This window comes from Otolemur garnettii, unplaced genomic scaffold (genome assembly GCF_000181295.1).
Source record: "Otolemur garnettii isolate 467f Iridium unplaced genomic scaffold, OtoGar3 scaffold00221, whole genome shotgun sequence".
Classification (NCBI taxonomy): Eukaryota; Metazoa; Chordata; class Mammalia; order Primates; family Galagidae; genus Otolemur; species Otolemur garnettii.
In genome coordinates, this window is record NW_003852616.1 from 1,207,370 (window position 1) to 1,224,565 (window position 17,196).

Consider the following 17,196-nt stretch of genomic DNA (forward strand, 5'->3'; position numbering starts at 1 on the left):
TTAAGCAGCCAAAGAAAAGAGGAATTTTCTGTAGCTAGTGCCTAAAGTAGTGTCGGGGAAGTGGCAGGAGACAGGAAAAGTGGGCTTTTTTTTTTCTTTTTAAATAACTCAGCGGAGTTGCTCGGTGATATTCGGAAAATTAAATGCTTTTCTTTTTATCCATGGGAGCGCAAATGGAAATGGTAAATTTGAACAAGACTGCTGGAATGCTATGCCACACTTTTTGGACTTGATCCGGTGACGCCAACTGAAAGCTGTTAGAAAGCTGTACAGAGTTTTATAAAGATGATTGTCATCTCAGTAGGTGACAAGCTAGGGCGCCCTGGCACACAGCAACCCCTGTTCTGGCTTCAGTTTACTCATTTTTAATAAATGGGTTGGGTCAGATGCCCTCGTAGGTCCTTTCCAGCCCTGCCAGCCTGCTTCCAAGGTCCTGCTGCCTTCCTTCCCACACCTGGACCCTGCGCTTTGCTTCATCTGGGCCCATTTCCACCGTCCCCCTTCCCGGGCGGTCCTCACGTGCAGTCTGCAGGAGGGGCCAGGGAGAGAGACAGGTCTACAGGTAAAGCACGTGAGTGTCCCGTCCGCGGCTTGGCCAGACGGCCCCAAGAGAGGGAAGGGAGACGGGTTTCCCGGTAGCTTTTCCGACCTAGGTCCCTTGAGTTCCCCACAGCCACATCAAGTCGGGGAGTAGACCAGGAGTCTGCCCCTTGCGCGTCCCTGGTTCCCCCAAAAGCTTGTGAGTCCCGGAAGCAGCCACCAGGATCCACCGCGACTGTCCGGTCGCGGGGCCTCCGACGACCAGCGATCTCCCGGAGAAGCCCTCGGCAAGGGCCCGAACACCGGGGCGCCCCGGCGCGCCGAGGGGCCTTCTGGGCTCCGCGGTCCCGCGTCCCGAGCGCGCGCGACGCCGGGTCACGTGAAGCGGCCCGGGCCACATGACCGGCGGGCCCGGCGCTAGGAGAGCGCCCCCTCGCCCCCCCCCCCGTCGCCGCCGCCGCCGCTCGCGTTTCTGTGGCCGGCGGTGCGCCCGAGGTCCCCACAGTGCTCCGGTACCTGGGCCCGGTCGGAGCGCGCGGCAGCAGCCGGCCTCGCAGGTAGCGGGTGGGCGCGGGAGAGCTCGCGGAGGCCGCTTCCCTCCCGCCCTTCGCGGCGTCCCCTCCCCGCCGCCGGGCGTGCCCCGTTACGCCTGCGCCGCCCTCTCTCGGGCTCGGGTCCGGCCCGCGGGTGCTGTGCTCTGCGAAGGGACCAGGCGGCCGCCCGAGTGTTGCTGGCCGGGCAGCTAACGAGTCCTCCTGCTGGGAGGAGGAGGGAGGGCGGGCAGGGGCGCAGGGACGTTTCCCGGCTCCCTCTCTGAGCTGAGCGGACTCGGTTTTGCTCCAGGCTGAAGTTTGTCACTGCTCCGGGCGGCGTTCGGCTGACGGGAGACCTCCCTCCGCCTCTACCGGCCTCACTCCGCCCTTCCCAGAGCTTAGCGTTTCTCCTCCGCCTGCCGAAGGCAGCGCTGTCACTAGCCGGGTTCTTGACTGTTCCTTCCCTTACGGCGCGCAGTCCACAAAGAGGTTCTCCTGGGCGGGGACCTGGACCCGGAGTGCGGTGAACTGAGCGAATGATACTTCTCTTGTCCTACCTCTGATAAAAGTACTGCTCTTTTATTTAAGATGATCATCATCATCGAGCACGCTCAGTTTTGCTCCTGTAAGTGGCTTTTTTTGTTTTCATTTATTTGCACGTGAGACACTTCAAAACCATCTGCAGAACTCTTTGAATAAGGAATTACAGTTTCATAAAGGACTCTTATAATAACGCTTTTAAAAAACTAGATTTATGGTCTTATTTGCTTTTGCCTTATTCTTTTTTGAGGGGGGAGGATTACAGCCTTCAGAGGGTAAAAACTGAGTTTCTGAAACTGGTGTTTTATTGTGGAATAATCAAAATGTCAAAGTGTATGATGCCATAAGAAATGAAAAAAATGATTGAGCCTCGAGGGCAGTTTACAATATGCTTTAACTGCTGTCAGGATTAAATATATATGTTTACATTTAGATTTTATTAACATAGCAGTTCATCTGTGGAATGAATTCTGATCCATTTAATCCATGGTATGAAGAGTCTCAAGCTGTCCCCCTGGATAGAGTGCTGTAGCGTCATAGCTCACAGCAACCTCCAGATCCTGGGCTTAAGCAGTTCTCTTGCTTCAGCCTCCCAAGTAGCTGGGACTATAGGCGCCCACCACGGAACCTGGCTATTTTTTGGTTGTAGTTGTTATTGTTTTGGCAGGCCCCAGACTGGATTCAAACCTGTAGCCGCTGAGCTACAGGCACCAAGCCAATTTATTAATACTTCTAAACAGGTCCTTTTTTCTTATACACTTACTGTTTCTCTCCAAGAGGAAATATATTCATCTTTAAAGAGATTTCTTTTGCAAGTGATTTTTGTTTGCATAATCCAAATGATCAAGTTGTGAGAACTTCAGAAAACAGCCCCAAAATCCAAAGCTGTCAAGCTTGTAGCTTTAAGAAAAATCTTTGGAAATTTAAAAAATTTTTTAAATTAAAGAGTGCTGCCAGATGTGGTAGCTCACACCTGTGATCTAGTGCTCTGGGAGGCCCACACAGGTGGGTTGCTTGAGCTCAGGAGAGCTCAAGCTAATGCTTGGAGATGAGCATTAGCAAAGTGAGACCCATCTCGGCTAAAAACAGAAAGCCTAGCCAGGTGTGGTGGTGCACACCTGTAGTCCCAGCTATTCAGAAGGCTGAGGCAAGAGGATTGCTTGAGACTTTGAGATTGCTGTGAGCTATGATCTCATGATATTGCCCAGGACCACAGAAGTGAGAGTCTGTCTTAAAAAAGAGTGCTGAGGGGCAGTGCCTATGGCCTAGTGGGTAGGGTGCCGGCCCCATATACTGATGATGGTGGGTTCAAATCCAGCCTGCAACAAAAAATAGCTGGGTGTTGTGGTGGGCGCTGGTAGCCCAGCTACTCGGGAGGCCAAGGCAAGAGACTCTCCTAAGCTGGAGGTTGCTGTGAGCTGTGATGCCACTGCACTCTACCAAGAGCGATTAAGTGAAACTCTGGTCTCTAAAAAAAAAAAAAAAAAAATAGTGCTGATATGTTCTAGCAAGTGATTCCCCCATCTTAATGGGAGCTGAGATAGTGTTCTCCTTTTCTTAAGAATCATTGTGGGGAAAATGAAACTATGAAAAAAAGAGGAAAACCTTTGTTATGATGATATTCCTTCTGTGTGTATTACATTAAACAGTAAGTCATGCCTAGGAAACAAGATTTGGATACTTAAGGAATCTCGAGCCCACACAAGGCTTTAAGGTAAATTTAAAAAATATTGTATAGGTTTTTAAAAACCTAAAAGTTAGCTGAGCATGGTGGTTTATGCCTGTAATCCTAGCACTCTGGGAGGCCAAGGCCGGTGGATTGTCTGAGCTCAGGAATTTGAGAGCTGCCTGAGTCAAAATGAGACCTCATCTCAAAAAAAAAAAAAAAAAGCTGGGCATTGTGGTAGACGCCTATAGTCCCAGCTGCTCAGGAGGCTGAGGCAAGAGAATTGCTTAAGCCCAAGAGTATAATAATACTTTCTAATGATAACAGTTAATATTTTGGGTTATAAGTACTTTTTGCTATACAGATTTCTTGGGTTCCTGAGTTCAGATAGCAAGATCTCAGATTGTAAGGAATACTGTTATATCCAAAGCTAGCTCATTCCTGAATTTAGGAGAGCCAGCAGTAAGTTTTGGTAATGAAGAACTTACGCAAATCTACTTGATTCTTGAGTTTAGATGCTTTTGATAGCAAGAATTCAAATATCTAGGGATACCTGTGTATTCATGAGTATTAGATACACTTTAAAAAATGAGTTCATGTTCATGCATACCCAATAATGATTGTAAGGTATGGAATAACTTGAGGAAGTGATGAATCTCATTCAGGGAAGACTATACTCAGACCGTTCATGAAGAATGAAGTGTGTCTGTCTCACAAACCCAGAAAAGAGGATTCCCTGGCTTTTCTGAGATTAACATTTCACTGGATTCGCTCTTTGCCAGGGTATTTCTGAAGCTTAAGCAAAGATTCTTGTTTTATAATTAGACAAGGTCTGTCCCCTCTCAAGCACTTCATTCTTGAATTCAAGTTAGTATAGTGGAGACATACAGTAATATTGTCTATAGCTGTGGTAGATCATTTCTAAAGATGACTGCCAGGTCCTCCTATCAAGAGATGGAGTCCTGGAGATTTCTGCTCTGTTTGAACCTAGGATAGCTCTGTGACTTGTTTTAATCAATGGAAGGTGGTGGAGGTGATGCTGTGCCGTTTCTGGCCATAGTCGTTAGGAGGTATGGCAGGTTTGGCTGTCACTCTCTTAGAAGCAAATCAGCCTGTGTACATGAGGAAGCTTGGGCTAGAAAAGGAGGGCAGAGATTCCCAGGTGTGTGAAGAAAGCTTGTTTTAGCCCTAGTTGGGCTCCCAGTGCCTGCCACCTCATGAGTAACCCCAGCTGAGTGCGCTCAAAACACAGACTAGAGAAAAATAATAATTTGGCATTGTTTTGAGCCACTGAGTTTTGGGATGGTATGTTACTCTGCAGTAGATAATTGAAACAACAACATAGCCTCATGTACAATAAAACTCTTGGTCACAGATGAGTCATATATAACGTACTCAGTAATCTTGTCAACATATCAAGCAGTATGCTTTAGTGATAAATCTTTAAATTAATAAATCTTTACTTCATGTCATGTGAGAATATACTTACTGAATTAGTTAAACCAAATACTAGCTTTATCTCATACTCTATAAGGTAACTGTTTAAATAAAGAAAATCGTGTTTGTATAATTGGCTATCATTTGTATGTGCGATTGTTACTAGTTTTTTTGTTTTCATTAAGTAGAGATGAGATCCCCCCCTGCCACCCAGGCTGTAGCGTAGTGGGCCAATAAGAGCTTATTGCAACCTTGAACTCCTAGGCTTAACCAATCCTCCTGCTTTACCCTACCCCGTAGAAGAAACTATAGCATATGTTACTATGCCTGAGTATTTTTCAAAAATATTTTCTAAATTAAAAAAATTTTTTTCGGGTGGAGTAAATAGGGTCTCACTATATTGCCCCAGCTGGCCTCAAAATCCTGGCCTCAAGTTAATCCTGCCTTGGCCTCTCAAAATGCTGGGATTATAGGTGTGTGCCACTGTGCCTGGCTGCATTATCAGTTTTAAGCAAACACTTTGTGATATGATTATTTGATATGTCTTAAAGAAATTGCCTATTACTGAGCTAGTGGATGTGTGGTATTTCTCTTGCAGTTTGCCATTTGATTAGCACCATGCTTGTAGTTAAAATCCTTGTTGGAGGGCGGTGCCTGTGGCTCAGTGGGTAGGGTGCCAGCCCTATATACCGAGGGTGGCGGGTTCAAACCTGCCCTGGACAAACTACAACAAAAAATAGCTGGGCGTTGTGGTGGGCACCTGTAGTCCCAGCTACTCAGGAGGCTGAGACAAGAGAATGACCGAAGTCCAAGAGCTGGAGTTTGCTGTGAGCTGTGACACCACGGCACTCTACTGAGGGCGATAAAGTAAGACTCTGTCTCTACAAAAAAAAAATCCTTGTTGGAAAAATGTTAAGATCCACAGTGAACACAGGAATGGGAGATGCTTTTCAAAGGTCAAGGAGAGTGATCTTAAGCAAACTGTTAATTTCTAATGTATATGTCACAGGTTTCTAAACAAATAAAATGGTGGAGCACTTTTGTCATTGCTCATAAAATAGGCATCTTTAGAGACATGTGGTCTCCATCTTCTGCTGGAATGTGTCTTACCATCTTGCTAGGTTTTCCTAAGTGCTCTTTCCCATTTTCTCTGGTGGCTGCTTCAGGCTTCACTTTCCTTTTTGCAGTTGCTCCACTCCATCTTTTATTGCTACCTGCCTTCTTATTCTTAGGAAAAAGCCTTACCTCATTCTTCACAGGGGAAAATAGGTGACCTCAGAAAAGAATGACCCCAAACGCACAATCAAAACCACAATGAGATACCACTCAACACCCACTGAAATGGCTATAACAAAGACAAGCTGGCAAGGTGGATCACGCCTGTAATCCTAGCATGCTGGGAGGCCAAGGCGGGAGGTTTGTTTGAGCTCAGAAGTTCAAGACCAGCCTCCAACTATCTGAACATTGTGGTGGGTGCCTGTAGTCCCAGCTACTGGGGAGACTGAGGCAGGAGGATCCCTTGAGCCCAGAAGTTTGAGGTTGCTGTTAATTAGGCTAATGCCAGGGCACTCTAGTTGGACAACAGAGTGAGACTGTGTCTCAAAAAAAAAAAGGCAGGCAGTGTTGGTGAGGATGTGGAGAAATTGAAACCCTCACACATTGCAGGTGGGTACACCTATAATGCAGACTTACTAAGGGGAGAGGGAGTATGGGAGAGAATGATGAGAGAATGAATATTCCTCCCACATCTGGTTCCACAACCTGTGAGCTACTTTCATTTGTACCCATCCTTTTCTCCTTTTCTTGTGTTATAAGGAAAGACTTTCCCCCTTTCTATAACCTCTCATATACCTCTGCTTCAGATTACATTCCCTGCCACATTTTTTTTTTTTTTTTTGCAGTTTTTGGCCAGGACTGGGTTTGAACCTGCCACCTCTGGCATATGGGGCCGGCGCCCTACTCCTTTGAGCCACAGGTGCCGTTCCCCCCCCCGCCCCCCACCACCACTTTTTCGAGAAATCTGGTTTAGTTGTATCCTGTCCTCCTGGCCCCTTCCTGTTAGCATTAAACATCTTCAAGTCCTTAGCATGTCTAAAATAAAAAGTTTAACAAAGATGTCCCTCAACTGCATCTCATTCTGTCATTACTGCCCTATTTCTCTTCTTTCCCTCACAGTTTGCTTGAACAAGTTGTTTACACTCATTGTTTTCTTCACCTTCTGTGTACTTCTCGACCTGCTGTTCTCTGCCTTATTCTGCCCACAACCTCACCAAGACTCTCCTTGTGAAATCCAGTGGACGTTTCTCGGTGCTTCCCTTGCTGGTGTCTCAGCAACATTTGACACTAATGTAGCTCCCTGTGATGCTCACATCCCGGGCTCCTGTGTCACTGTCCTCTCCTGGTTTCCCTCCTACTCTGCCTGTTCCTTCCTAGTCTCTTCTGTGAGGTACTCCTTGTACCTTTACTGTTGGAGTTTCTTAGAGTTCTGTTCAAGTCCTCTATTCCTACATCACATACCTTTCCCTAGGTGATCTCATGCCAAGTTAACAAATCTCCAATGCAGACCTCTTTCATGAGCTTCTGTTTTATGAATCTGTCTGTTGGGTCATGTCTGTTTTCATATCCCATGGGTACCTGAAACGGACAATGTCCTGAGTAGAATTCTTTGTCATCTCTGAAACTTGCTGCGTTCTGTGTTGCAGTGAGTGGCAGTCCAGTTCGCTGCTGTGCTAGGCTGGCATCTGGGTGTAATCCTCGGCCCTGCCTTTTTCCTTATCTAAGTCCCTTCCTCCCATTCATTTGGTCAGAGAATCCTTGTGAGTCTCGCTCTCATCTAGTTTTTTCCATTTCCCTAATGGGGGCTTGCATCTGTCTCTTTGGGCTTATTGTAACCACCTTGGGCTCCCTCTAAGCCAGCAGTTCTCAACCTGTGGGTTGCAAACCCCCCCCCCTTTTTTTGTAGAGACAGAGTCTCACTTTATCGCCCTGGGTATATTTCCGAGGCATCACACAGCTCACAGCAACCTCCAACTCCTGGGCTTAGGTGATTCTCTTGCCTCAGCCTCCCAAGTAGCTGGGACTACAGGCACGCACCACAATGCCCAGCTATTTTTTTGTTGAAGTTTGGCCAGGGCTGGTTTGAACCCACCACTCTCGGTATATGGGGCTGGCGCCCTACCCACTGAGCCATAGGCGCTGCACAGGGTTGTGACCCCTTTTCAACAATGAAAATACATTGCAGCATTAGGAAGGTTGAGAACCACTGCAAACACTTGTTTCTCACCACCTACCCTCCCTATCTTCAGCCACGGTAATCTTTCACAGACCCATGTCTGATCACGAAACTTCCCTGCCTGAGACCCTGGGATTAGGTGGTGCTCTTAGGGTGACCAGACTTCCCGATTTTGGCGGGACAGTCCAGCTTTTCAACAATTTGTCCCGCGTCCCGCGGCGTTTTAAATAAGTCCCGATTTTTGGAAAGAATGCACGAACGGGCTGGAGAACAAGAAGGGAATATACGGTTTTCGGCCGCCATATGGCTATTTTGCCAGAATATGAGTTTTATATTATTTTGTTAATTTTATAATGTTAAACTATAATAAATAATTGCTGAGAAGTGATTATCGAGAACTGCTTATCAAAGTTTGCCTTGTTGTCAGGCCCTGCCTGCCCCATCCCCTGTCCCCTGCCCCCGCTCCGCCCCCCAGTCATGTTGTCCCGCCTTACAGATGTTAAAATCTGGTCACCCTACTCTCAGGGTAAAGCCCAGGCTGTTGGCTACAGCCACTTCTTTCAGTTCCTCCACCAGACGTTACCTGGCATGTGTGCTCACCATTGCAGATGCCTCCTCTTGACTGGTTAAAACCCACTTCCCAGTTCTGCAGCTGCCCCAGCATCTGAACTCCCCCATCAGATCACTGACCACAGTGTGTAACACTATTTGTGTGTCTAGATCCCCTAACCTGTGTAACCTCTGCTGGGGGATGCCTCTATGTCCTGTTCACCTAAAGACATTTAGTAAGCATTTATTGTTTTACCTGGTACAGGTTTTACCTGGTACAGGTTTTGTTTACAGGGGTTTTCCCTTTCCATTGCTGGAATTTTAGTTTGGCTTTAGGCCATTACAAAGTGCAGTTGATACTTTTCATACAGATTAGAAGATGAAATCACTTTGGGGATATTTACATACAAAAGATTTGTGAAACCATAAATAGATTTTAACTTGACCCCTCTATTTCACCCTAGAACTTGTAATTATTTTGTTTTACTCATTAACCTTTGACCATTATTGTGTTTTATCTATTTCTTTAAAGTTTGATCCATCTGTTTTGGTCTGTTTTGTGATACTTACATGTTTGGTGCAATAGAGAACAAAACTGTAGGAAAACATTATTTCTAAACATTGAGATTTCTGGTTTCCTTTTGAAAATAACAATGTTCCATAAAAAGCCTTACTGTGAGAAGATCACAGTCAGCTTTGCAACCCTGGGTATTACAGTTGTTTTCTGCTAATACTGTTGCCACTTGGATTGTTTGCTTTTCTAACCTGAGCACATGGCTTTTGTAGAATTATTCTTGTTTTACAATGAGCGGTCAGATTCCACGTCCTAAAATTGCCTAAGGTTTTGGTGCAGTGGATAATGGGGCTAAAGAAATGCTTCTAGAGACCATTGTTACAATCTATGCTTCATGCCAAGTAACTTACTTACAGTGGGAAATGACAGTTGTTATTTTCCTCTTAAATGGGTGACGAATTTGACTTTTATATTGAACATGTGCAGACTTTCCTTGTTATTATTCCCAAAGCAATATAGCTCTTTACATAGCATTTACATTGTGTGGGTATTATAAGATGTGCAGAGGTTATATGTAAGTACTGTGCCATTTTATATCAGGGACTTGAGCATCTGCAGATGTTGGTTATCTTCTGGGTTCCTGGAATTAACACACCACCCCCCCCAGCCAGATACCGAGGAATGACTGTATATTTTTCACAGTAGTGCTTTTTTTTCTTTTTTAAGAGACAGAGTCTTACTTTATTGCCCTGAGTAGAGTGCCATGGTGTCACAGCTCACAGCAACCTTCAAATCCTAGGCTTAGGTGATTCTCTTGCCTCAGCCTCCCAAATAGCTGGGATTACAGGCACCCTCCACAATGCCCGGCTATTTTTTTTTTTTTTTGGTGGTGTTGTTGCAGTTTGGCCAGGCCTGGGTTTGAACCTGCCACCCTCAAGCATATGGGGCCAGCACCATACCCACTGAGTCACAGGCACTGCCCAGTAGTGCTTTTTTTGTGAGGCACCTTTGACTTATTAATAGCTCATTAACTATAAATAAATTCCTACTGTAGGACAGCTTAGTAGCTTAAACTGATAAAAACCATCCACTTATGAAAACAGAGAAGCCTCTATTGGGAATTTTCAGTGTAAGTGCTTTAAAAAATTTTTTTGCAATTAGAAAAATCATTTGCATGTTTGACATTACTATTTTGGGTCCTGTAAACCTGGTCATAGCTTGCATACTGAAGAATGTTTAGGCCATTTTAAATGGATTGTTCCAGCATTCAGAGTCCTTGCAGTTCCTCCTGAGAACTGGTTCCCATGATAAAGAATGGCACAAATTCATTTCATGCTCCAAAAATGACACAAGAAGAATCAGAATCTTGGTGCTAACCAGTTATGAAGGGTTGCCCACACTTTTCTGATCTCTCTTCCTTAGAAATCTTTTAGGTCAGCAAAACACAGGCCTAGAGGTAAACAGTTCTATTGGAGGCATCATTCTCATGTGACAAATGCATTCTGGTGAGGATGGAGGAGGTTGAAGTCTGTGGAACCACATGCTTGTAGGTCAACCCTAAATTCCTAGTGTATTTAATATTGAGACCATTATTTCATCACAATTTCCCTGTACTGTTTCTCTCCATTTCCTGTTTTTCAAACTCTGTAAACATTTGGATATATTTTTGCTAGATTGGTAAAATAGAATCCTCCCCCACCCTTCCTTAATACTTGGTTTCTAGGGGAAAGTAAAATAAATGTGCTTTGAGAGGAATCAAAAGATTGGTTGCTACTAGTCCTCCAGTTCTGAATGTGGATTTCTGAAACTGGATGGTCTGTGTTTGTCCTCCTAACTGGATTCACTTTCAGTGGATAAGCCTTTTCTTTCCCAAGCCACTGCTGTCTGAGGGACAGTGCCAGTTGCTAGGAAAGCTATCTCAGGGAATATTGATCTATAGTATCAGTATAATACAAGATATATTTTCAAGTCCCAAAGAAAATATGGAGATCCAGCTGGGCTGGTATCTTATGTTTTGAGGGCATTAAACTCTTTTCCTGCTGCTTGCATTTCTCTTTTCTGTTCTACCCTTGCTTTATCTCCATAAGTAAAAAGTTATTGATTCACTTATTAATAATTAACACTGACCGATAATTCAGGCTGAACATATCAGTGCTACTTGTGGGAAAGAATTTCCTAGATAAAATAATAGATAAAAGAGGTTGAAAAAATTACTAACCTAATGAGGTCCTTCAGAGGCAAGTAACATGACTGAAGTGCTTATTACAACTTACTGTATTTATGATTATTGGTCAAGTTTTAGAAGGGCCTGTAAATCATCTGGTCTTGTTTGAATTGTTATATGTGCAAGAAAGTTTTAAGAATGCTATATTTATTTTAGAAATGTTCAATTGAGAATTTCTCTAATTTGAATTTGTGTTTCCAAGACAGAATTAATGAAGTATGATTACACTTTTCCAAAAGTGTAGAAAAACCTTTCTACAGGCTTGGCGCCTGTGGCTCAAGTGGCTAAGGCGCCAGCCACATATGCCTAAGGTGGCGGGTTCGAATCCCCAGCCCAGGCCCGCCAAACAACAATGACGGCTGCAACCAAAAATAGCTGGGCGTAGTGGCGGGCACCTGTAGTCCCAGCTACTTGGGAGGCTGAGGCAGGAGACTCGCTTGAGCCCAGGAGTTGGAGGTTGCTGTGAGCTGTGAAGCTATGGCACTCTACCCAGGGGGGCAGCTGGAGGCTCTGTCTCAAAAAAAAAATAAATAAATAAATATATATATATATATATATCCTGTGAAACTTAGATATGTTAGCTATGTTATAGAATAAGATATACTGTATGATTATAAATTTTTAAGTATAATATATACAGAAATGGATATACTAAAATGTATCTCTATGGAGAGATTACAAGTGACATTAATTCTATTTTTAAAATATATTCCCAAGTTTCTACAAAAAATACTTTCTGACAAGTAGACATAACCAAATAGTTTAAATGGAAATAAAAGCTTAATTATTTGAATTATGTTTTACTTCCTTAAGCACTGTTAAAAGGTTTGGGGTTGGGGGGTTTGTTTTTTTGAGACAGTCTCTCACTCTGTTGCCCTGGGTAGAGAGCCATGGCATCATGCTAGCTTCCAGAAACTTCAAATTCCTGGACTCAAACAATCCTCCTGCTTTAGCCTCCTGAATAGTGGGGACTACAGGCACATGCCACCAAGCCCAGCTAATTTTTCTCTTTTTTATACAGGTAGGGTCTCATTCTTGCTCAGGCTGGTCTTGAATTCCTGACCTCAAGTGATCCTCTTGCCTCAGCCTTTCAAGGAGCTGGGACTACAGGTGCCCACCACAACGCCCAGCTATTTTTTAGAAAAGAAGGTCTCACTCTGGCTCAGGTTGGTTTTGAACTCCTGAGCTCAGGCGATCCACCCACCTTGACCTCCTAGAGTACTGGGATTACAGGCCTGAGCTGCATGTCCAGCCTGATGTAGATTTTATGATAGATTAAATACTAGTTAATCTTTAGTTGCTACTTGAGCTTTAGCTTATTGGGTTGGTAGTATATATACTTGGTAATATTATGATAGAAGGTCAAACATTAATTATTCTTGAAGTTGATTGAATGATGATATTTAGTATGGTTTTCTTAATAATAGCAAAAGGTATCACTGCCTCGAGGAAAATGCACTAATAAAACCTCTTACCATAATAATCAGCTTGTAATGATGATGGTGATGATCAATTAAAAAATTTTGGTGGTGGGCCTTAGGAGGAAAATGCTGCATGCCCAAGTTAAGGACTCTGTTTTCTTGTTCCATATGGTACATAGCATATCCTGGGTGTTTTGATAGCTTCACAAGCCTCTCAGAGAAGCTTGCCTGAATTCTTAAGATAACCTGTTCATGTCATCAGCTGCCCTGGTTGAGTATAGTCTGATGAAGACATACTTTGGGCCTTAGCCCAAAGATGCACCTTGTATTGTTGGGAGCGCCCTGAGGGGAGAAGTCACATTTGGCCTCCAGAGCCTCCTGAAAGTGGAAGAGTACAGGAAAAAAGACATCGATGAGCAAATCTAGGCAGAGGCATTTGGGGTAATGTTTTGTTTTTTGGTTTTTTGGAAGTACTTTTTATATTTGGAAGCAGATGATGGTATACATTTATGCGATAAGACAAAGTCAAAAGGAAATATGGTGGAGTTTGGAATTTAGCCACTGAGGGGACAGGACTGACAGTCACTGTGAGAAGAATCAGAATGGTGGGGGTTGAATCCTGACTATGCCACATAGTGCTTTGTGACCTTGGCAAGTCATTTCATCTCTGAGCTACATTCTTCATCTGTCAAGAATGGATTATAGTCTCCTTACAAGATCACTCTGAAGGTTAGATGAAAGAGTGGATGGGAGGTCACCTAACACAGTGTCTACGACACGCCAGACTCTCGGTAATGGTTAGTTTAGGAATAGTGGTTTGCTTGGCCAACATCACTGTGTGCTCAAGAAACCCCTCATGGCTTCTTCATTGCATCTTGAACATAAAATCACAAATTTTTATTCATTTGTTTTTCTCAGAAATTAGGATATAAAAATCACAAATTTTTATTTATTTTCCTCACACAGAGATTAGGATATAAAAATCAGAAATGTTAAGAGCTGGAACAGATTTGTGGAAAACCCAGGCTCAAAAAGGCAAATGGTGTGTCCTACTTACTGATTCAAAGTAGAGCTAGGAGCAAAGTAGGCCTCACCATACCAAGGTTACTGGGGATGCTTTTTTCTTTTATGAAGGGTATAGACATGTGAGACATATGAACTGTTTTTTTTTAATTGACTCTTAAATTACAAGTCTTTGGAGCAAGAAATACCTTGTAAAATAAAGCTTCAAGTAATTTAGCAGTGGTTAAAGTCAACTCGTTCTAATACACCATCATTAGGAAGGTTAGCAGGATCTTGCCATAGATTACCACACCCTCAGTGCAGAGGTGCTTTTATCTGATTAATGATTTCAGAAAAATTGTACTGCTGTCAGGTAGTTGTATGGTTTTAAATGATAGTAGTTCTTTGTGTTTTGGCTAATTTTGTATCTGTCTTGTAAAATGTAAAATTTTGAAGACTGACTTGATATGACTCAGAGGAAAATATGCATCTAGATTTTCTTGTGCTTCTTGGGTTCACATTGCTTGACTTGTGACTCCTTTCTCCATCTCTTTTATAAGAGGCACTAGGCAGGTCATTTGAGGACTGTCTGGTTTTGTTTTGTTTTGTTTTCTTCTAAAAGCATTGGAGATGATGTTACCATGCAGAGAATACTTAAAACTTAAGAGCAAGACAAAGTGCCAAGGAAGACTAGGCACTTGACATGGAAGGCTGACACATGGCTCTTGAACCTACGTGAGCAGCAGGTGAAGGGAGCAGACTTGAGCTCCTGACCGCCTGAATCAGATCCTAATGCTGCCATTTAACCAGCTGAGCAGATTTTTTTTTTTTTTTTTAAGATAGAGTCAGACATCACAGATCATAGCAACCTCAAACTCTTGGGCTTAGGTGATTCTCTTGCCTCAGCCTCCCAAGTAGCTTGGGACTACAGGCGCCCATCGCAACACCCGGCTATTTGCAGTTGTCATTGTTGTTTAGCAGGCCTAGGCCAGGTTCAGACCTGCCACCCTTGGTGTATGTGGCTGGCGCCTTGGCCACTGAGCTATAGGCGCCTAGCCAGTTGAGCAGATTCTTTCTTTTATTTTATTTATTTTGCAGTTTTTGGCCGGGACTGGGTTTGAACCCGCCACCTCCGGCATATGAGGCCAGCGCCCTACCCCTTTGAGCCACAGGCGCCACCCCAGTTGAGCAGATTCTTAAAATCCCTTTGGCTTTATTTCCTTATTGGTAAAGTGCGGATTAAGTAAATTAATGAATGTGAAAGCACTCAGAACAGTGCTGGGTGCATGGTGCTCAATAAGTTAGTTGTTATTGTTGTTATATTCTAATTATTTTTTTAAATGACACCTGACCTCGCACAGGGACTATACCAGTTTAAATAAAATTGAGATGCCAGGATAATATGCTGTGTGGGAAGGAGATGGATAAAAAGGTGCTATCTTGCATTGATGCTGATTTTATATTTTGGTACTGTATTAGAGGACGATTTGAGTCATGATTGAAGTTTAAATAGCTTATTAGACTTTGTCCTAGGAATTCCACTTTTAGAGATTTACCCTAGGCATATATGTATAAAACAAGACACATGTATACAATAATGCATGCAAGTGGCTGGGCGTGGGGACTTACTGTAATCCCAGCACTTTGGGAGGCCAAGGCAGTGGATCACCTAAGCTCAGGAGTTTGAGACCAGCCTAATCAAGAGCAAGACCCCGTCTCTACTGAAATAGAAAAAACTAGTGGGGTGTAGCGGTACACACATGTAGTCCCAACTACTCAGGAGGCTGAGGCAAGAGCGTCTTTTGAGCCCAAGAGTTTGAGGTTGCTGTGAATTATGACCCCATGGCATTCTGCTGTACATAGGGCACAGAGTTAAGACTCTGTCTCAGAAGAAAAAGAAAAAAAACACAAGTAATAATTGCAGTATTGTTCCAGCAAAAGACTAGAAATAAATGTCTGTCTGTAGGAAACAAGTAAATCGTTAAATCCATGTAATGGATTTAAGATAAGGAGTGACTGATAATCAGTGGGTAAGACAAACAACTAGTTCTAGTGAGTTGTTCTGTCATTGCAGAAATAGGCCCAGGTTTTGGGTTTTTTTTTTTTTTTTTTTGTAGAGACAGAGTCTCACTTTATTGCCCTTAGTAGAGTGCCGTGGAGTCACACAGTTCACAGCAAACTCCAACTCCTGGGGTTAGGCGATTCTCTTGCTTTAGCCTCCCGAGTAGCTGGGACTACAGGCACCTGCCACAAGGCCAGGCTATTTTTGGTGGCAGTTTGGCCGGGGCCGGGTTTGAACCCTCCACTCTCAGTATGCCGGCACCCTACCCACTGAGCCCCAGGCGAAGCCCCAGACCCACCTTTGAAGGTAGGAGAAGGATTAGTCACATTGCTGGGGAAAGTGAGCTATCCGTTTAAAGCTACAGTAGTTCATTTACTCTGGAGTTGGCCCTTGTCATCTTTTGTTAACAGAGCTTTACTTAAAGCTAGCTCAGTGGCTATTTACCTTTTTCTTGGGATCTTTTTTGTTTGTTCTAGCAGAGGTGTCAGCTTATTTATAGGAGTTGCTGGAAGCCAGAGTCATGGTGGATGTAGGGAAGTGGCCAATCTTCACTCTGCTCTCGCCTCAGGAAATTGCATCTATTCGGAAAGCATGTGTCTTTGGCACCTCAGCCAGTGAAGCACTCTACGTGACTGACAGTGATGAGGTAAGTTTAGTTTCAGGGCTTACTGTAGGGTTGGACTTCAAAGTGTGGCATTTGAAGATGGGGAAAAGGTGAGAATAAAAGAAGCTGAAGTTCAGGAAGACTTGCCTTTGACACAATTTCTTTCTTCTTTTTGCGCTGTGATTTAATGCCCCTCTATTTCATACTGCTCTGTGAGTTCCATGGTAGAGACAAATATTCTCAAACGTAAGCAGTGCCAGCGGAGGTTGGATGTTTCTTGACAGCCTTCTCAGTCCCTTCATACCTGCTCAGTTACCTAATTGAGCTTGAAATGTCCTATTTTCAGAGAACAGAGAAAGAAGCTTTTACTATAGCCTCAGGCCAAATGACTCCAACCAAACCGTTTATGTTCTAGGTCTTTGTATTTGGACTGAACTATAGTAACTGTCTAGGAACTGGAGATAACCAGAGTACACTTGTACCCAAAAAGCTAGAAGCCTTATGTGGAAAGAAGATTAAAAGCCTTAGTTATGGGAGTGGACCACATGTTCTGCTCAGCACTGAAGGTAAGGAGGGACAAATGGAGCTTTTCAGTTTGGGGAAGTTGGGCAGTTAACTCTAAGCCAAGAGGAGGCAGGGATGTATCAAATAATTAATTTTGGACTGTTTTGTTTCTTAATTCCTGAGGGGAAGTGCACAAAGCAGGGGAAAGTTAAACACTTGAGGCCAACTTGCAAACAGCCACAGAGGATGACTTACAATTTGGGCAAACTTCTGAGGTTCTAGACTACTTATGTAAAACTACAGAACGTTAGAGCAAATGAAGTAAGTGGGCCTTCTAGCCCAGTTTTTCAATGGGTTTGTGGTTGTGA

The 17,196-nt window shown here is 43.7% G+C and overlaps 1 protein-coding gene across 2 annotated transcripts in view; it reads left to right on the forward strand.

Moving 5' to 3' along the window:
- The first annotated feature begins 1,268 nt into the window (after positions 1-1,268).
- Positions 1,269-17,196, forward strand: part of RCBTB1 (RCC1 and BTB domain containing protein 1) — a 51,283-nt gene continuing 35,355 nt past the window's right edge. Inside the window, exons 1-3 of one of the 2 annotated variants that reach the window (XM_023508073.1) lie at positions 1,269-1,698; positions 16,197-16,366; positions 16,740-16,890. In XM_023508073.1, coding sequence (XP_023363841.1) covers positions 16,241-16,366; positions 16,740-16,890 — 277 coding nt within the window. In that variant the 5' untranslated portion in view covers positions 1,269-1,698; positions 16,197-16,240. The remainder of the gene's footprint in view (positions 1,699-16,196; positions 16,367-16,739; positions 16,891-17,196) is intronic. The other variant, XM_003801804.3, reaches the window with a different exon arrangement.